The sequence below is a fragment of the Schistocerca cancellata genome, chromosome 5, assembly GCF_023864275.1.
Source record: "Schistocerca cancellata isolate TAMUIC-IGC-003103 chromosome 5, iqSchCanc2.1, whole genome shotgun sequence".
Taxonomy (NCBI): domain Eukaryota; kingdom Metazoa; phylum Arthropoda; class Insecta; order Orthoptera; family Acrididae; genus Schistocerca; species Schistocerca cancellata.
In genome coordinates, this window is record NC_064630.1 from 300,117,196 (window position 1) to 300,139,717 (window position 22,522).

A 22,522-nucleotide genomic window follows, 5' to 3' on the forward strand; every position below is an offset into this window, starting at 1 on the left:
TCTCTCGGATCTCATGCTTCTTTCTTCATCGGAAATCACCCTTCCTATTGTCTGTCTGTTGATTCTCGTTTGCAGTCTGGTTTGTTTGTCTGTGAGTTTCCTGATTTTGTTAGCTTTGTTTCTTAGGTCTTACAATGTAATTTGTAGCTCATCCAAATCTTCCTTGATTTCTGTAATTCACTTAATGTTGCACTTACTATTCCACAATTTTTCTATTATTCTCCTGATGATCCCGTTCTCTGGTGTTCTAATTAGATGTCCAAATAAATGAAATGCGTTTCTTCCTGACTGTACTCATCACCGGTTCTATTTCCACTGATACTCTCCAGTGTCCATCTGTCTGGTACGATTTGTTGATACACATTCTGACGATTCTTCTCTCTATTTTGAGTATTTTGTCTGTTTGTGCAATGTTAGTAGTTTTGAAGATGGTTTCACTTGCGTGTGTTATTTCTGGTTGAGTGGCTGTTTTGTAGTGTTTTAATTTTGTTGCTATTGACAGGCTCTTTTTGTTGTAGGTGTTCTTGGTGATATATTGTGCTCTAGTCAATTTGTTTATTCTGTTATACCATGTTGGCTTTTCATTGAGGTTATATGTTATGATTTCTCTCAGATATTTAAATTTATCTACAATTTTTATTTCTTGGATTCCTATGGCAATTTTGCTTATGAGTGGTGAGTCAGTTAACATGATGACTGTTTTTTCAAAGGATATTCCAAGACCAATTTTCTGTGCTATTTCCTGTAGTGAGATAACTTGTTGTTTGGTTTCCTGAATACTGTTGGACAAGAGAGCAAGGTCATCAGCAAATCCTAGACAATTGAAACTTATGTTGTCTTTGGGTCTTCCAATTTGGATGTTCTTTGTGTTAGTCTTGTACCATTCCCTCATTATGTATTCTAAAGTACAGTTGAACAGCAGGGGTGCCAAGCAATCTCCTTGTCTTCAACCTGTTTTTATGATGAATGGCTCAGAGAGTCCCCCCCTCCCCGAACTTGACTTTTGATACAGTGTTGGTTAAGGTGAGTTCTATCAATTTGATTAATTTTGTGTGGAGCCTGAAATTTCATAAGATTTTTAACACTGAAGGTCTATGGATACAGTCATATGCTTTTTTAAAGTCCACGAAGGTTATTACTAGAGGTTTATTTCGTTTCTTGTAATATGCTATGGCTAATTTTAAAGTGATGATCTGTTCTGCACAGATTCTCCAAAGTCTGAAGCCTCCTTGGTATTCACCTAATTCTTCCTCTAGTTGCTCTTTGATCCTCTTGTATAGGAGTCCCTTTATTAGATAGAATTTCTTGGTCCTCTTCCTTCATGAGTTATGTGATTTGGTCCTCACCCTTTGTTTCTCTTCTTCTTCCACTAACTGATTTAGGTACTGCCTTTGTAGCTCAACTGATCCAAGATCCCAGTAGTCTCTATGGATATTTTATATGTCTTGCTCAGCAAACTTACTACTGCGCTGTCATGGACATTTAGAGCAATCTTTTGGCTTCACATTTCTTGCATGAACTTCAGAATTCTTCATAGAAATATATGCCCTACCATGCTTTCGATTGAATTTTCTTTGATTTCTTTTCCATTCCTCTTCAACTGCTACCCTTTACCGTTTTCTTTGTTTTGTTACCATTCTCAATATCAGCAATGTCACCTGTAATTTACGTGTCCTGATTGTGATGATTTACTTGTGCACTAGTTGCATCCTCAGCATTTTTTGTGACATTTCTTGCAAGGGACGTTCCGTGTTCAACACTGCTGTCTGTAAAAATGACATGACAGGTATTCAGAGAAATGGAAAAGAAATTTAACTGGAACTGCTATAGTATCTAGTAATTGTTTCATCACTCACCACAATCTGTAGTGTTGTTTTGTTCATAGGAAGGATTATCATCTGTATCTGAACCAGTGAATGTCCTGAGCATCTCCACATGACGTTCTTCCTCAGCTATGAATATAAACAATAATAATAATAATAATAATAATAATAATTATTATTATTATAATTATAATATAATATAATTATAATTATAATAATAATAATAATAATAATAATAATTATTATTATTATTATTGCTGTTGTCATTAACATTATTATATAATAATAATAATAATAATTATTATTATTATTATAATATAATATAATAATAATAATAATAATAATTATTATTATTATTATAATTATAATAATTATTATTATTATTATTGCTGTTGTCATTAACATTATTATTATTATTATTATTATTATTATTATATTATATTATAATTATAATAATAATAATAATTATTATTATTATTATTATTATTACCAAGATTCCATTACATTCTGTTCCTTATTTAGGCGCATTTTCACCACCATTCTTCCTCTGGACTCCATAGTGCTCCTACTTGCTTGTAAACCCATTCACAACTGAGACAATACTTATCTTCCTTGCCAGGAAGTCAGTCGCATTTCATTGTTGTCACAGAGCGACGGCGACAATGCGTGTAAAGATAAGTAGTGGGAAAAGCAACTTCTAACAATTCTATTAGGATCAGAGAAATGTAGGAGCTGTTCCGTTTCACAAATTAACACTGGGTCCTGTGGTCTAAAAACAGATCAGCTCTTCCATCTGACTGATCCTTACTATTTTTCGTAAAATGTAGATACGTTGACAACTAAAACGGAAACCACATAAGATAGAGTTACACTTGTTTGATTGTAATGTGGGTCTTGATTCCGTGTACCTTATTGTACTAACGACTCAAAAGTAGCAAAAATGTAGTTATGTCTGTCCGATCCTTAATGGGAGAAACACAGTATCTCATAGATTTTTATCAAATACCACTGCTTATCATTTTATATTGTCTTTTCTCCCATCCTCTTATGATTCCATTGCTTATCACTTACACAACGTGATATGAATAGATAACACCAGAGAAACCTTTTCTAAAATATTCCGATACTAAAGTATCCTGCTGTACAAAATCACATGAAAGTCAAAGATAGAATGTTTCTGATTCACTTATAAACTACAGATAGAATAGGAGAAGATTTTGACTGCCTCAGGAAACACGAAAATTGAGATTGACAGCTGGAATAAGTATTATCATCACATAATAATCGAACGCAGAATGTTGAATCCCGTATTTGTTATTTGTACAAGAAATTAGTCCTAAATATTACATCAATGCAGAGATTTTGAATCACCAAGAATTTGCACTCCAACAGCTGTCCTGCCAATTCCACAGTTAATAGTACCTCTTGTTTCACACTCTTTGGTAGCTTACCAGTAGCACCAATAATATTTATTGCGGAAACATGCATCACTGCTATACCCTCTGTGGTCTTAATAGATTCAAAAAATGTTGTAAAATTCCATTCACCTTACTACCATTGTGTCCAGTAAACACTTAACATGTATACCTTGTACACTTTCTGTTATAATAGGGTGTCAAACTTCCTTTTTACTTACCTTGTGATCTTCTTCATACAACAAATCTTCATCAATCTTTTCCCTGGAAAAACTATCATCCTGCTTACCAAAGCAAGTATCAGGACACAGTCAAATGACAGATCGCATGGTCCTCTTCCTCCTTACCACTCCCATTTAACTCTTCATTAGGCCTAATATTATCCTCCTTTGTCCTCATCACTGCTGGATTCGTCGTTACTATCATCATTACAACTACTGTCAGAATCGGACCCACAGTCACTTTCTCTGTGCTTTAGATTTTGTACCTTCTCCACCTTTTTCTCCATTTCAGCCAATTTTGAATCTATTTTTATTTACTTTTACCCATTTTTCTCTACCACTACTGCACACTTGGTTTCCACCTCTGTTTCTGAATCATTTTTAATCTGATTGATTTGGTTCGTAAGTTTAATCCCACTTTCAGCACAAAATTCCCTGGCTGGTTTGACTTCATCTTTATATTGTTTCTCGGAAGCCTCCACCCTTCTACTATAGTCTTCACAAAGCTTCATTCTCTCTTCTACACATTTACTACTCATTAATGTTAATTTCTCATTAGCATTATGTACTACTTTCTTTATACTATTTTCCAAGCTACCAACGCCTTCTTTCAAACTGTTAATGTCTTCTTTCATACTCATACTACTCATAATTTGCCTTAACATCGGTTCCAATTTTCCATAACCACTATCATCCTCCAAATTAGTCCCCATTCAGTATTTCTGTTCATTTAAATATTTAACCTCTATAGCTTTATTATCAATCATATAACCCCCCCTGTTGTCCATTTCCCCCCACCACACTGTCTTGTTTGTTAAGGGCATTCATTATGCATTGCTTAATACCTCCTGCTCCTGCTGCTGCTGCAGTTGTCATCTCGATTCGTTGTCTGACGGCTGCTGCAAGTTGTAATTTTCTCAGTAAAGCAAGTTGTTTATCCCAGTAGGCTGTGTCAACCTGCATGCTGATTGGTTGCTCCTGTACTCAATGGCTGGTTCCATAGAACCCACTCACTGATTGGTTGTTGCACCTCCCTATTTAATGGTGGCTACATCAATTCTGATATTTCAAAAATAATTGAGTTTCACACTCCCGTAATATTGTCTGTTCACTGTCCTCGACAAAATTCTGATGACGCTTATATCACACACTCAATTCGTTAAAATCACTGTACTGTAAACAGTTCTTGAGTTCACTGTTCAAAGTTTGCAAGTCCTAGTTTATTGTGTTCTAATACAATAGTCCTCACCTGTAAAGGCACCATATGTGACATTCGTCTGCTATACTTCTTTGTTGATAGTCCTCGGTGTCGACGTACTGCATTGTTATACTGGCTGAAAAATGGGGGGGGGGGGGGGGGGGGGAGTTCAACACTGACTACTGTAAACGATGTAGCCGACAGTTGCATTTCACAGTTCTTTACTTTCACTGTTCACGACCCGCCAATATTACACAGTAATATGGCCAGTTCACTATTGATATGGTCTGATAAGCCTCATTAATAAGTTACAGGCAAACATCAATGTACTGCTACCATAGTTTGCTGTTGAACATCTATGAGCAGTAAAAACTTAACAACACGGTTCACAGTTCTTGCATAATAATAAGGTATGTGTGACACTATTTTTCAAATGGATTGAACAGACATGATCATTATTTTAACACACGGCTTATTTGTGTTATCCTAATTCCACTTTGAACCGTACACAATTTCCATCTGAAATTTGGCTGTGGACTGACTGCTTTGGACCAAAAATTGGGTCTCTACATCTCCTCACAATAATAGGTACTGAAACTATACATTGTTTGATGTTTAATTTACAGAAATTGCAATTAAAACATAACTCAACCAATTAGCTGAATATATAGAAAAATTCCTTCTTTTTAACAGTTTCTTCTGCTACAAGGTTTAGGCCGAATTATTTGTTTAAATGATTAAATTAGCAGATATAATTATGCATATAATGCTTTTGACATATCTGGTAATTATTTTGGATTTAATTAAGGGCCAGCTTTGCGAACATTTTCAAATAGAGCCAAATTAATACTTAAAGAATCCTAGTAGTTCTTCTATCCAATCGTTTATAATTATTACATAATTTATATTTGTTTGTAAGTCAACAATAGAATCTAAGTCACAAAACAGTTACTGATTTCACCCTATAACAAAAGATATTTACTAGGAGTAGTCAACATAAATTAGGAAATTGCTTACATACACAAAACTGAGCACAAAATTAGATCTGGTGCTGTATTTCTTAAGACAGAGAGCCAACCTTTCTCTTTTATGAAAATGCATATGTATGTTAATGGTAATTAGTCGAAAGTGAAAAAATGAATTTAAAGAGGCAGAATGCAAAACAAGAGGGGAAGTAAAGAGATCTGAGCTTGCTTCGCCACAACCTGTTGGTAAACAACATTCAGTTTCTCTTGTTACTCTGCCTTTAATATTGTTGGGTGTACTGTAGTTGGGCCAGAGTAAGTAATAGTGAGTACGTGAAATATTCTTTACAGTGGGCATACTTGCAGGGATAGGAACCTTAAGGGATAGTGGCCTAGGATTATCATATATAAGGAGAAATCAAAAAGTTTCCATTGAAGGGCATCGATGCATTGTATAAGCAATGTAGCAGGACTCCGATGCGGGTATATAAGCACTTACATGTAGGCAAGGGATTAGTGTGCCATTTGCATCTTTCCAAAATGTGCACAATAAATGCAGAAACATGAACTATGGCAACAGTATTACCAATTTTATTTTATTTTATTTATTTATTTATTTATTTTTCGAGACAGAACCAACATGCTGTGATTCTTTTCTTGGCTGCCAGAGTACAAACGTAGTAGACATCCATCGGGGAATGAAGAATGTGTATGGGGCAGCATGTCTGTCAAAAGCCACCATATAGGAAAACTGTGACATTGGGTGGTGCTGCTTCGTGATAACTGACATTCCATATCGCAAATTCCATAAAGCAGAAGTTTTACCAACTCAAGTGGGGGACACTTGAACACCTGCCCTATAGTTCTGCTCTGTCCCTATGCAATTACCATTCCTGTGAACCCTTAAAAAAGGAGTTGAAGGGTCAACTATTCCTGTTGGATGAGGATGTGCAGCAGGCAATTTTCTTCACGGAACAAGGCATTGTGTTTTACCAAAAGAGTATGGTCAAGCTGGTGTGTTGGTGGGACAACTGCCTCATTGCTCACAGTGATTTTGCCTGATTGGTGTACCGAAAATAGACTGTAGGCTTCCAAACAAAAATACATCAAAACTCGGGGGAGCATTGACCCAAAAGGATTTACAGCTGTTGAAGGGAAGACAATAGGTCTTTTTGGTTGTTTTGATGTGGATTGAGTTTTGGTTGTGAGCCCGAGGTTTGAGTCAATGTGAATATTCCATTTTGTTTAGTCAGTGTAGTATTCCTTAAATAAATATATTAAGTTTTAATGTACCAAGACAAATAAACCTAACCATAAACTGTATGTTCCGTCTCTTTTAGGCTTGTGCTTCAGACTACCCTGGCACTTGTGGCATTGATGACACATGGAAACTCTCAAAATTTAAAAAGGTAAGTTACGTGTAGCTTCTGCAGCTAACTTTGATGACTGATTATGAAAGATTGTTCCAGTTAATTTAGTCAGTTGTATGATCCTCGTATAAAGTTCATGGTATCTTGCTGTGATGTGGTTCATATCAGTTGTATAAAATATTTTCTTGTTGTGTATATGTGGTGGCACTTTGCTTGTATGTGTGTTAACAGTACACTTTAGTGTTAAATTTACTGACTATATGTTGAAACACAAACACTATGACACTACATATTTTTGATGAAAGCAATCAAAATAGTGGGCAACCTGCACTTTTTCTCTTACATAAAAAAATTAAATTCATAAACCAGTCTATATTTCACCAGGGAATATCCTTTTATTGCTAAATTATTTACATAAATCTGCTCCAGAGCAGAGTTAGTCCTAAACGTACACAGCTCTCTTCAGATTATACCATTTGAGTATACCACATGAGTCAGAAAGTAGACCTATTTTTATTTTGTCATTATTACATTTACAAAAACTGCTGCTGTTTCCAAATTCAGATCTTTGTGCTGGCAAATTTCAGCAGGGAGTAATAAGTAGCAAGTATATGTAATTAATAAAGGTAGTTCACAGATGTTGCAAGAAAATATATCAGATGTGCATCAAAATGATAGCTTGCCTCTAGTGTTGTTCCATAATATCACAAATTGTATGTAATATAATCAACCTTCATAAATCTGGAAATATGTAATACAATTGTTAGCTTTTCCATAATATTTAAGAATGTGTTCAATTACTACATAGTTAAAATTAACAATGTTTTATTTTCATTTATTGGTAGATCTTTACTTACATTGCTGTTTTTGGATACCAAAGTGTCTGATGTGACCTTTCCTGGTACAGTACTACAATCTCCTTAAAATAAATGTTTCACAGTCTAGCTTTCAACAGTGTTATTACTTGTCTAAGCTATCTGTTTCAGTAAAGTAATTTTTGATTGAACACTCCTGAATATTATTCAGTGATTCAGACATCAGAAGATGACATTATATGCTCCTTAATAATTTTTTGTAAAATCGGGTCAGTCCATTAGACAAGATACTAACAAATGACTAAGATTTCTTTCACATCACTCTTAATTTAAAAAAAAAAAGAATAAATATTTTTATTATTTTTCATTGATGATTCATCATAACCAATTGGCTCTATTCACCCTCAGGATCATCTTCGTAAAACCAACCTTTGCACATAGGTTTATATCTTCTGTTACTGCTTTTTGTCTGGGTAATGTAATGTATTCCAGACACCAAAGGACATGAAAAAGGGGTGAGGAAGGGCTGATAACGCACACTATTTTTATCACTTACTAATAGATTCTATCATGAAATCCTGAGGTTGACAAATTATTAAAAATGTGCATTAATTACCTGTGCTTGCTCCATGATGACAATACTGGGTATAAACAACCTTGGTGTGACCATAGTAAGTAGATTATCTTTCTGTCATTTTTGTGATCTAAAACAGCCATTGTACACACAGTAAAAGAAACTGAAGTAGGCTCATGTTAAAAAAGTTGTGCTAGTGCATTGTCTTTTAACGCTGCCAGTTGTTAAGATTAGTGTTGGTGCTGGGATTGTGATTGTATAAGCATTTACGAAACTGGGAAATTGGCATTGCACACATGTTAAGCATTCTTAATGCATCCAGAAGAATTAATTTTGTGGCACTGGTTGTACAGAACACTATTATGAGGTGCATTTTGTAAGCCTCCTACGTTTTCTTGCTTACATTCAGACTATTTTTCCAATAATAGTCTTCCTGCATCTATCTTGGACTTGTGTTTTATGAACTCTGTTCTCAGTCATGAAATTCATTCTCATGCCAATAACTGCAAGTCATTCCACACAAACAAACATTTTAACCTCTACCTGACAGTTGCTAGAAATTAATTCTCACACTTCTTGGTGCTCAAATACTGTTTTGGCCCAAATAGAATTTTCAATACTTTCTCAAATTTGGCTGCTAAATATTAGGGTGCAGCTTATCTGCACAACCATACATATTCTGGTATATTTTTGCATCATAGAAACTCGAACTGTAGTGCTTGTTCCTTAGTTTGAAATGAAGCAAGAAAAAAGCTAGTATTTGAAACTAATTAGCTAGAATCTGGAAATTAATCGTTAGTCTTCACCAGTGGTTGGGTATTATAAAAAAAAAAAACCAACAAAATTTAGGATTCGGTGAAGTTACAACACAGTTTCAAAATTGCTGTTATGTACTATGTGAAGAGTACATCTAAGAGAAAAGCTGGCAAAAAGTACAGTTTAAATAAATCTAATGTGTGGTGTGGGATCTCAGTGGAAAATAGGCTGCAATGTGCTGTTTTATGAGGGAAATTTACAGAGGTTGAAAAGCTGGGAAATATCCTAATTGAAGCTAGGTCTCTTCCCTTTGTTGAAGGTAAAAGGAAAGACGTGATACCAATCTCTTGACAAATAATTTGGTTAAAGGTTGTGGAAATTGCAAAGACGTTACACAAATGGAATTCCATGGAAGTTTCAAAGATACTCCAAATTTATGCATAAAAGTGGTCTCACTATACAACAAAGTGCTTTAGTTGAACAGAAATGGTCAGAAAATTTTTACCAAGAAACTCATCAATTTCCAGAGGCACATGATACAAATGTAACAACAGCATTCATACCCTCTGTGTCAGATCGGCAATGCCAAGATGTCAGTCTTTTGAGACCTACTGAATAATATGACACTGAAAAGTGCCTCATTAACAGCTTGAACAAAAAGTAAAGTATTGCCATGATTATGGCAGTTAATGCAGAGGGAGGAAAGTTCTCCACATGCTCCACTCCCTATGTCATCCTGAAGCGTAAAACTTTCCCCAAGGAAAATTTCCACCAAGGGGTGCTAAGAAAATGTTTGGATGACAACAGAATTAATTATGTAATGCCTAGGTTCTGTTTGCAGTTGCATTGTGCTGTTCAGTAAGAGAACTGCACTAGTGTCGGATGTCTTTAAAGATTATTTCTCACCTGAAATAAAGAATAAAGTTTTTGTGTTACAGACAGATCTAATTGCTGCACCTGGAGGTACGACATCAAAACTGCAGTTTCTTAATGTCTCTGTGGACAAGCTGTTTAGAGACCATTTCCAAGAACATTATTCCAGTTGGTTTTTAGAATTCCTCAGGGGCTTAGCGTTTGTTTGCCAGGTATGGACTTTGCAACTGCGGAGTTCCTGAGCTGGGAACTGGTAAGTGCCACCAGCCCCATCTCCATAAGCATGCTTCAGTAACCACCACATGGCGTGGTGGTAGAATGTTGTGTGACATACAGCATGGGGATCTTGGCTTGACTGCTTGGATCATGAGGATGGTACAAACCTCAAAAAGGTTGTATAAGGTTTTTCTAGGCGTACAGGTCACTTTCTACATGAACTTTCTATGTTCCTAGCTGCTCACGGGACCAGCTTGGATCCTTTGAAATCTTCTGTTCATTCTCCCAGCAGAAAGGGTAGTTTGCTGGTGGGTACTAACATTCAGTCAAACAAGAGGGCTCATGTATCCACTCTTTCCAGACTACAGGATTACATAGACTCTTTCGGGATGATTACACAGACTCTTTCAGTATCAAGTAACAGAACACATGCTGGTGGCCAAAATGTGTTTCTTATAATTAAGCAGAAAGAGGGTAACTTTGAGAAATTTTCACCTTTTTACATACAAAAAGGCTTACAGGGAATAGCTGGAACTTTAAAATCTGTCAAGCGCTTGCAAAATGACGGTCTGTTGGTAGGAATATCCAATTCCCAGCAAGTGAAACACATCCTGAGAGCTTAGTGCCTTGGGGAGTAGTGAACTGCACAAAACATTGAACTATAGCAAGGTGTTGTGACTTGCAGGGATCTGGTTGACATTCCCTGAGAAAAACTGAAAGCTGAGTGGTCCCAAGAAGGCATCATTGATGCGTGGAACATAATGAAATGGGTGGCTGGTGATCTTGTGAAATCGGACTCTTTTGTACTGACATTCAGTAGCATGAAACTTCCAGAGCCCATTAATGCTGGTTTCCTCCACCTCAGCATGTGGCCTTATTTTCCAAGCCCAATGCACTGTTTTACATGTCAACACTTAGGCCACACCACCTTAAGTTGTAATGGAGCAGCTGCTTGCGGCAAATATGGTAAGGTCTCCCACGAAGATGGTGGTTGTTCATCTACTCCAAAGTGTGTAAACTGCTCTGGGGATCAACTTGTCTGGAGTAGGGACTGCACTGTATTTTTTGAAGAAATGAAGATACAAGCCAAAAAAACCTATAAGATCATGCAGTCCCCGAAGTTTGCTACCTCCTTTGCGTCTTTTCTTAAACAGCAAGTTCAGAAGACAGGTGCTGCTATCCAAACAGAGGTTGCTAGTGTCTGCCTAGTACCTGTGTTTGCCAGTGCACTTGTGCTGCTGCAGTCCCTTCAAAGCCTACATTTCCTCCCAAAGTCTGTGATATCTGATGATGCAGACCTCCCTGCTCCTCCAAAAGTTCAGTCTGGTCCACCACTGCTGTAGTTGTGGCTCTAAAGCCTACCCAGAACAAATAAATTAAAGGTCAACCATCCCCCACCAGTGGAGCCAGGAAGAAAATAGTCTGATGATGTCAACATCATCCTGTCTGTCATCTATCTTGACTCTTCAGTAGAGGTAACACTCATTATGAGCTCCCCTCCCCATCAGAAAGACAGGGTGGAAGTGCATCCCTCATGATAGATGGCTCTCATATTACAGTGGAATATTAATGGATTCAGGACACATGTGGAAGATCTGAAACGGCTAGCACAGGAATGCCCCCTGTGCCTGTGTTTACAAGAACCGCATTTTAAAGCCACTGATGCCCATGTGCTACTGGGCTATACCCTTCACCAAAAGGATGACCTGACTGGGGACAGAGCCAGTGAAGGGGCTGTTGTGTTTGTCAGTAATAAGCATCACTCCTCTGCTCTCTTCCTGGCTACTGACCTGCAAGCAATTACTGTCGAACATCGTGTGTGTCGAAGGATCGCTGTTTGCTCATACCTCCACAAGGTGCAATAGACTCTGAGGCTCTCATAGATGTGGGACAGCTCTCCCAACCATTTCTCCTCCTGGGGGACTTCAGTGCCCGTCATGTCTTATGGGGCTTATAATGGGTCACCCTCCTCTAACATTACCTTTAACCAATACCACGTATACAAGCGATACTTGTATTGGTGAATATTATATCAATATAATAGAGGGAAACATTCCACGTGGGAAAAAAATATATCTAAAAACAAAGAGGATGTGACTTACCAAACGAAAGTGCTGGCAGGTTGATAGACACACAAACAAACGCAAACATACACACAAAATTCAAACTTTCGCAACAAACGGTTGCTTCATCAGGAAAGAGGGAAGGAGAGGGAAAGACGAAAGGATGTGGGTATTAAAGGAGAGGGTAAGGAGTCATTCCAATCCTGGGAGTGGAAAGACTTACCTTAGGGGGAAAAAAGGACAGGTATACACTCGCACACACACACACATATCCATCCGCACATACACAGACACAAGCAGACATTTTCCGCTCCCGGGATGGGAATGACTCCTTACCCTCTCCCTTAATACCCACATCTTTTCGTCTTTCCCTCTCCTTCCCTCTTTCCTGATGAAGCAACCGTTTGGTGCGAAAGCTTGAATTTTGTGTGTATGTTTGTGTTTGTTTGTGTGTCTATCGACCTGCCAGCACTTTCGTTTGGTAAGTCACATCATCTTTGTTTTTAGATATATTGAATATTATATCAGCTAACCGAATGAACTTCATATGATTTTGTATACAATGTGTTATGTTTCATGCTAAAATATGTAAAAACAATTTGTTAGTACTCTGTATGTGCAGTTAAAATTACTCTTCTTTTAAAAATATATGAAATTATGAAATTTCTGGCATATTTAAAATTTGATTAACTTCACATGGTTGGGATTCACAGTCATATAGTATTTCTTAAAAGACATCATAGTCACTGTTGACTGTATAAAAGAAATATTTAAAATTCATATTATAAATTGCGCAGTCTAATGCTAATTATTAAATTTATTTCTGGACACATTTATAAAATAATGATTCTTCCTTTATCAAGAAAATTTGTAAACTCTTTTGCTTTGTAAACTCTATGGAATATTGTTAGTACTGTGAAAGTAGTAGTGGCAGGTGGACATGCCTCTGATGGAAATGCACATGTTTTGCTAAACTTGTCAACAAAAATGTAATTTTTGATGTGATAGAAGTGAAAATTGTAAAGTTGGTGTGATTTAGAAGAATGGGATCAAATAAAAAGATATTCATAGCTACAGGCAAATCTTCATCAGTTATTTCGTCTTCAGGAACCCAGAATGTTAAATCAAAATTTCAGCTGCAGGAATGTACCCCTAGACACAACAAGACTTTCAGACAACAACAATGACATAATGAAGATAAGTAAAAAAAGTTTTTCTTTTATATATCTCTTGTCTCTCGGAGCTTTTTAAAATAGTGAACAGACTAAGAGGAATGTAATGGTGATGAATTGCCCTCAGGATCATGTTTTGGAGATCCTCATGACATCTCATTAGCTGTGCACCCTCAACACAGGTACTCCCACCCATTTCTGTGCTGGTACTGGACATTCTTAGCCATTGACCTCTTTATGTGCTCTCCAGGCCTTGTAGACTTTGTTCAATGGCAGGACATTGATGATCTTCATTCTAGTGACCATTCATTGACGCCCTTCATTCTAGTGACCATTTCCCACTCCACATTCACCCAATGGATGGAACATTACCTGAATAGAAGCCACCAAAATGGATGGTGAGGAAGGCTGATTGGACGCTAATCATCCAGGAATGGGTGAACCACATCACACGAGTGATCCATCATGCCACTGACTTATCCATCCCAAAGCTCTCAAGTCTACTGCCGAAATCTAAGAACCTTTGTTTAACTTGTGCAAGAAGGCCAAGAGGAAGGATAATCACCCTGTTACTTGGACTGACGAAACAGAAATATTGTTCAAGAAGGTAAAAGAACAACTAGCTAATACAACTCTGCTTGTTCATCCCTCAACAGATCTTCCCTTGATTTTGATGGTTGAGGCTTCTTTGCACCAATTATGAGAAGGAACACCTGAACAACTTGCACTTTTCTCCAGGTCTCTCACTGATACATGACATAACTATTGTATCTATGACAGTGAATTGTTGACAGCTTATTTAGCAGTCAAATATTTTTGTTATCTTCTGGAAGGCAGAGAGTTCACAATATTCACAGACCACAAGCCACTAACATTTGCTTTTAAACAGCACCCAGAAAAAGCAACACACAGACAGCTGCGCCATCTGGAATTCATCAGTCAATTCACCAGTTATTTGAAAACTTCCAAGAGGAAAGGACATTCCTGCTGGCATAGTCCATATCAATTCGGGCAGGCTCAGAAAAAAATCACCTCAATGCCCTCCACTGCCTGAGCAACACCAACTGTTATGCAGGTCGCTCTATACTGCTGCAGCTCTACAGAGCCCTTGTTCAGTCCCACCTTGACTATGGGAGTCTGGTTTACAGTTCGGCGGTGTCCTCAGCATTGCATATTGCATTTACTTGACCCAGTGCACCACTGTGGCGTTTGCTTAGCAACAGGAGCTTTTAGGATGAGTCCAGTGACCAGTGTCCTGGTGGAGGCCGGAGTCCCTCCATTGCAGGTTAGGCATGTACAACTGCTGGCCAGTAATTTTCACATGTTCGTAGATCTCCTGCGCATCTGAATTACCGTCTCCTTTTCCCACCCATGATGGTTCATCTCCTGCATCAGCAGCCCAGGTCAGGACTTCCAATTGCAGTTCGTGTCCGATCCCTTCTTTCTGAACTGGAGTCCTTGGCTTTACTACCTATTCTTGAGGTCCATTCACATACACCTAGGCTGCAGGTTTGCCTTGACCTTTCACACGACCCTAAGGACTCAGTTAACCCTGCGTCTCTCCGCTGCCACTTCCTCTCTATTTTTTGACGTATACCAAGGCTCTTGAGCACATCCGTTCATGCCCTGGGGAGTCATTACTTCTGTATACTGACTCTTTGAGCAGCCTACAAGCTATCGACCAGTGCTACCCTCGTCATCCTTTGGTAGCGACCGTCTGGGTGTCCGTCTATGCCCTGGAACGGTCCAGTCATTCAGTAGTGTTTCTTGACCCCCAGGTCACGTTGGAGTCCCAGACAACAAACTTGCCGGCAGGTTGGACAAACAGGCTATGTGGAAACCGCTTATGGAGATCGGCTTCTCTGCAACTGACATCCATACAGTACTATGCCACAAGGCTTTGTGGCTATGGGAGACAGAATGGCATAACCTCAGTACACACAACAAACTGCATTTCATTAAGGAGACTACGAATGTGTGGAAGACCTCCATGCGGGCCTCTCGCAGGGACTCTGTGGTTCTCTGCTGGCTTCGCATTGGCCACACTTGGGTGATCCATGACTACCTCCTGCACCGTGAAGACCCGCCTCAGTGTTGATGCGGCTCCTGATTGACAGTGGCCCATATTCTGGTGCACTGTCCTGTTTTGACTGCCCTGCTACGAAATTGTTGGTTACCGGACTCGTTGCCGTTAATTTTATCTGACAACACCTCGTCGGCTGATTTAGTTTTACATTTTATTCATGAGGGTGGGTTTTATCACTCTATATAAGTTTTTGCACATGTCCTTTGTCACTTTGTGTTCTCCTCTCTAATGCTCTTAGGCTGGATGTTCTAATGTGTCGCAGAGTGGCTGGCCTTTCCTTTTTATTCTCGTGGTCGGCCAGCTACGATCATCTGCTCTCTTGTTTTTATCCCTTCTACCTGTTTCTTGCTTCTGTCTATGGTCTTGTCCTGAGTAGTGTTGGTTGTCCTCCTGTCATCCTTCTGGTTCTTCCATTCTCCTGTTATTGCGCTGTATGTCTCCTTTCGTTTCTTCTTTCCCTTGTGTAATTATTTTACCGGGAACAAGGGACTGATGACCTCGGAGGTTGGTCCCTTCCCTCCCCTCCTTTAAACAAACCAACCAACCAACCAACCAGATTGTGTTTTGAAGGTCTGATTGCCTCAAGAGTTTACTGCTTTCGATGCAGAATTATATGCAGTCTTGCAGGCACTGGAGTAGATGAGATGTTGTTCCAATGCTGAATTTCTTGTCTGTGCCGATTCTCTGAGTGCCCTTCAGCCTCTACAACATTTGTACCCAAAAGATAAAGTAGTCTAGAATATTCAGGATGTCCACCTCCAAATACGACAATTTGGGAACAAGGTATCTTTCTGCTGGGAACCAGGGCACGTGGGTATTGCGGGGAACAAGAGAGTGGATCTAGCAGACAAGCTGGCACGTTGTGATCCTCCTTTATTTCAGTTTCCCGTCGCTCTGCATGCTATAGCCTTACTTTTGAAATTGAGAATTGGTGGGAGGATGAGTGACTGGAAGTGACAGACAATAAGCTCCATCTAGTATGGCCCACAAAATGGCCGTGGCATGGCTCCTTCTAGCCACATCGATGGGTATGGTCCTCCTTACTCGTCTTCTCAAAGGCCACAGCCCTATGATGCATGGCTTCTTGCTCTGTTGAGAGGACCTCCAGTGTTTGGTGCTTGTGGCATACAGATGACTGTGCACCACATTTTATTGGACTTGTTTTATTTTCCAACTAGTGGGCCACAGCGGATTTGCCAATGGATCTGCCGTCTATTTTAAGTGACGTTCAAAAAAATGCGGTAGTGCTTTACGTATGTTAGTTCATAGAGCACATGTGGTATCTGATCCTGAGAGCCTGTCAAGTGAAATACAACATTTGAAGACAGTGTTTCAACAAAAAAGATATTCTGAGAGACGGATACGAAATGCATTCAGGCCCAGGCGAGTTCAATCTATGGAACAGAATGAAGATATGAAGACACCCACCACTTTGGACTTTTTGCCGTATTTTAGTGTCATGTCGTCAAGGATCAGAAGAGTCCTTGGAAGATACGGAATTAAGTGTGTTTTTCAACCATCTGCAAAACTGAGAAACCTGTTGGGTTTGGTTAAGAATGATCTTGGACTGAGGAAATGTGGTGTGTACAAGATTCCGTGTCAGTGTGGGGCAGCGTATATAGGCCAGACATGCCATACAGTACAAGAACGCTACAATGAACATCAGCATCATAGACGCCTTCGTCAACCGGAAAAGTCGGCAATTGCGGAACACTGCCTGAATACAGGCAGAATACAGAAACCAGATGGCAGTTATGAGAGTCGAGGGACATGAAAGGGAAGCAGTGGTTGGGAAGGGAGTGAGACAGAGTTGTAGCCTCTCCCCAATGTTATTCAATCTGTATATCGAGCAAGCAATAAAGGAAACAAAAGAAAAATTCGGAGTGGATCCATGGAGAAGAAACAAAAACTTTAAGGTTCACCGATGACATTGTAATTCTGTCAGAGACAGCAAAGGACTTGGAAGAGCAGTTGAACAGAATGGACAGTGTCTTGAAAGGAGGATATAAAATGAACATCAACAAAAGCAAAACGGGGATAATGGAATGTAGTCGAGTTAACTGGGCTGATGCTGAGGGAATTAGATTAGGGAATGAGACACTTGAAGTAGTAAAGGAATTTTGCTATTTGGGGAGCAAAATAACTGATGATGGTCGAAGTAGAGATGATGTAAAATGTAGACTGGCAATGGCAAGGAAAGCGTTTCTGAAGAAGAGAAAAATTTGTTAACATCGAGTATAGATTTAAGTGTTAGGAAGTTGTTTCTGAAAGTATTTGTATGGAGTGTAGTCATGTATGGAAGTGAAACATGGACGATAAATAGTTTGGACAAGAAGAGAATAGAAGCTTTCCAAATGTGGTGCTACAGAAGAATGGTGAAGATTAGATGGGTAGATCACATAACTAATGAGGAGGTATTGAATAAAATTGGGGAGAAGAGGAGTTTGTGGCACAACTTGACTAGAAGTAGGGATTGGGTGATAGGACATGTTCTGAGGCATTAAGGGATCACCAATTTAGTATTGGAGGGCAGCGTGGAGGGCAAAAATTGTAGAGGGAGACCAAGAGATGAATACACTAAGCAGATTCGAGATGAAGCAGCTTGCACAGGATAGAGTAGCATGGAGAGCTGCATCAAACCAGTCTTAGGACTGAAGACCACAACAACAACAGCCTGAATACAGGACATCATATGATTTATGAAAAGACGAAAGTTTTATCCCCAGCATCATCTTTCTGGGATTGCGTTATTAAGGAAGCAATACATATCAATACAGCCGATAATCTCATCACGAAGTATAAGGGATTTCAGCTGAGCACAGCGTGGAACCCTGCATTGGCTGCTATTAAATCATGACATGAAAATCAAGATTCTTCGATAACAGGTCCGTCATAACACTGGTGTGATACAGCCGTTGGTGTGTAACGTCTGGCCGCACTTGACAAATGCAGCGTACAGCGCATGTGCGGGACACTCGCTCTGCGATTTTTGGTGGCGGGAGTTTGAATATGGCAAATCACTGTGCATGCGCGATGTCCGCAGCTGCGCATTCTTCACGCGCGTGTTCTAATTGAACCACCTGAAGGTATCGGAAAGTTGCTCCTAGGAAATATTGTGGAATTTGCACAACGTGATCCTGTGGCAAACCCATGAAGACTATGTACAACACATCTGCCGGGAAAGCTTGAAGAGTCACAAATGTAGTTCAAGTTTGAATTTTTGTGAAATGCCCAGTATTTTTCCCAAGATTTTAGGCAGAAGGGTTTAATCTGTTAACAGGATGACTGGCTCTCTCATGTTTTTTTGTAAATGGTCAGCCAGTGTCATTTCCCTGTGCCTTACTTTTAACTCCTTTGTCATCTTATTTTTATTTTAATCTCATGTATAGCTACTTTTACTGTTTCTCCATTGTTTTAGAGCATGTGAGATAGTAGTGAAGTGTGGTCAGTGCAAGTGGGTTGGGAGTGTGAGAACATGAGTGTGCGGCAGTTTTAGAAATTGTATCCACATTCATTTGTTTTAATGAGTGTAAGGGCGCTAACGACCTCTCTGTTGGGCATACACACACACACACACACACACACACACACACACACACACACACCTCTCTCTTTCTCTCTCTCTATCTCTCTCTCTCTCTCTCTCTCTCTCTCTCTCTTTCTTTCTTTCTTTTAGGTTGGGATCATGCGCTTACTCCATCTGGCAAGATGAAAAAGCCTTCAGCCAGACTTTATCATACTGGATTCTCTCTTCATTATACATACAAAGTATGACCAGGGGCCTGGATGGTAGCGAAGGCAATGTGCATAGGGAGCAGAGTGAAGAAAATATTGGTAATCATCAGTGATGACTGTAACTAGAAAGCTGGTATCTCTGTATAATTTATCTACATTAAAAAGTAAATCAATATGATTAAGAATATAAATATTTCTCCACTAGCTTTCTCTTTTTCATTTTTTCCTCCCTGCCTCAAATTGTAGGATGTGGCATATACTTTGGCTAACATTGCAAATAATATTTGATATGTCTCTGCTGTTGTTAGTGGTTCACTCGTGTGTAACCTGTACCTCTGTAAGTCGTGCTAGTGATTAATTCTGCACCACATTGAACTTGTGGCCGTTTTCAGTGTGTAGTGTTATCAACAGCTCCTGTTCAGTGTCATTGTATTCCTGTCCATGCATGGGTTAGGTAAGTGATGCCACTTTGTACTCATTTCTGTGCGCTGTTATATTTTAATAAAACTCTACTACTGCAGGTCAGTTATTGATGACCTCATTTGGTTGATTCATGTGTGTAGTGATCAAGATTGAGTCTACATCTGCACTTTGCTGGCCAGCTTTCTGCTAACACAGTCTTTTTTTTCTCTTCCCTGTTCCATTTATGAATGGTGTGTGTCAAAAATATTATCAATAAACTTCCATCTGAGCTGTAATTTCTTTAATGTTGCCCAACTCTTTTTTGAACATACACTTTTGGAATGTCATCTGTGTGATGCACAATGTTTCTCCTGTTGCGTATACCACTGGACATTGTTGAACATCTCCAAAACACTCTTCGTTAGTTCTTCACCGTCTGTTCTATTAATTCAACTTGGTGAGAGCCACAGTATATTGAGACAGCACTCAAGGATCAGTCCACCTAGTGTTTTGTAAGCCATTTTTTTCATGAATAAACTACATTTCCTTAAGATCTATAAATTAATCTCAGTCTGGCATCTGCTTTTCCTATAATTAGTTTTATGTGGTCATTCCACTTTAGGTTGCTCTGGATGATTACTCCTAGATATTTTAGATTGTTGCAATTCTTGGTGATTTTTCAGCAATAGCATTATCAACCAGTACTGGATCTCTTCACCTATTGGGGCTGCAGCATTCTAGTTTTCATGGACAGAGTGAGAGGTATTTCGTAAGATCTTTTATTACAAAATCAATATACTTTCTTATAGAGCAGATTTTTATCCTCCACAAATTACATAAGGCATAAGTGTGGAACATGTTCTATAATTCTGTAATAGATTGACATTAGTTGTGTAGGTAACTTCCCCAACAACAGCAAATGCTGTGAGGTTCAGTGAAAGCAAGTGGAGGTAGTATGTTGACAACAACGCTGTTCCCTTCCACGCCAGCTCACCTGTAACTGCCAACAGTAAACCCACCTGCACCTCTGATGTTTCTGTTTTTTCAAGATATGTATGAAGACTAGGAAGGGTATGCTTAGAAGTTAGGTCACCACTTGTCTGCTAATGTGGTACATGAACCAAATCCACAGAAAGCTTTTCTCACTTGTTGGATAGACTTCTACACCCATGACTTTTTAAATGAAGTTAACTCTATTAATGAACTCCGTAGTGTTCTATTTTAATTAAATTTCTTCATGTACATCTACATATATATTCTGCAAGCAGCCATCGGTGCATGGCAGAGGGTACCTTGTACCATTACTAGTCATTTCCTTTCCTATTCCACTGGAAAATAGACCTAGGTAAAAACATCTGTCCATATGTTTCCATACAAGCCCTAATTTCTTTCATCTAGCTTGATGGTTCTTATGTGAAATGTAAATAGGCAGTGTCAGAATTGTTCTACAGTCAGCTCCAAATGCCAATTTTTTTTCTCAGTAGCATTCATTTTCCCTTCAGGTATTCCCATTTGAGTTCCCAAAGCATCTTCATAATACTTGTGTGTTGATTGAACTTACGGGTAGCAATTCTTCGAGCCTGCCTTTGAATTGCTTTGATGTCTTCCTTTAATCTGACCTGGTGGGGATCCCAAACACTTCAGCAGTACTCAAGAATGGGTCATACTAGCGTTCTTTGAACGGTCTTCTTTACAGATGACATATTGCTAACATTCTCCCAATAAACCGAAGTTGACCATTTGCCTTCCTCACTACAGTCCCTACATGCTCATTCCATTTCATATCGATTTGCAAAGTTGTGCCTGGACATTTCATCAAAGTGACTATGTCAAGCAGCACATTACTGATACTGTATTTGAACATTGCAGATTGTTTCTCCTATTCATCTGCATTAATTTACATTTTTATACATTTAGAGCTAGCTGCCATTCATCACACCAACTAGAGATTTTGTCCAAGTCATCTTGTATCCTCATACAGCCACTCAATAACAACATCTTCCTCCATACTGCAGCATCATCAACCAATAGCTACAGATTGCTGCTCAACCTGTCTGTCAGATTGTTTATGTATATAAAAAATAATAGTGGTCCTATCACACATCTCTGAGGCACTCCTCACAATATCCTTGTCTCTGATGAACACTCACTGTCAAGGACAATGTACTGGTTTCTATTACTGAAGAAATGTTCAGGCCACCCACATATCTGGAAATCTACACAGTCTGCTCATACCTTCTTTAACAGTCTACAATGGGACACCACGTCAAATGCTTTTCAGAAATATAAGAATATGGAATCTTCCTGTTACCCTTCATCCATATTTCACAGGGTATCATGCGAGAAAATGGCGGGCTGAGTTTTATAAAAGTGATGCCTTCTAAATCTGTGCTGATTTGTGGGCAGAAGTTTTCTCAACTCAAGAAAATTTATTATATTTAACTGAGAATATGTTCAAGAATTCCGTAGCAAATCAGTGTTAAGTATATTGATTTGTAATTTTGTGGGCCTGTTCTTTTACCCTTCTTGTATACGAGATTCACCTGGGCTTTTTATCAGTCACTCAGGGCTCTGTGCTGAGTGAGCGATTCACGATAAATGCAAACTAAATAAGGGGCCAATGCCATGGAGGACTCATTGTAGAAGCAAATTGGGATTTTATCCAGACCTTGCAACTTATTTGTTTTCAACTCTTCCCATTGTCTCTCTATGCTAGGGATACCTATTATTATGTCTTTCATATGGGAGTCTGTGCAGTGGTCAAACGACAGTATGTGTACGATCCTCCTGCATGAATGGTGTCTTATATTTGAAATTTAAAACTTCAGCTTCCCTTTA

The 22,522-nt window shown here is 38.8% G+C and overlaps 1 protein-coding gene across 4 annotated transcripts in view; it reads left to right on the top strand.

Moving 5' to 3' along the window:
* LOC126188971 (DNA-directed RNA polymerases I and III subunit RPAC1) overlaps positions 1-22,522 on the top strand; it is a 231,847-nt gene that overhangs the window by 50,496 nt on the left and 158,829 nt on the right. For all 4 annotated transcript variants that reach the window (XM_049930741.1, XM_049930743.1, XM_049930742.1 and 1 more), the window contains exon 2: positions 6,963-7,031. In XM_049930741.1, the coding sequence (XP_049786698.1) occupies positions 6,963-7,031 (69 nt within the window). The remainder of the gene's footprint in view (positions 1-6,962; positions 7,032-22,522) is intronic.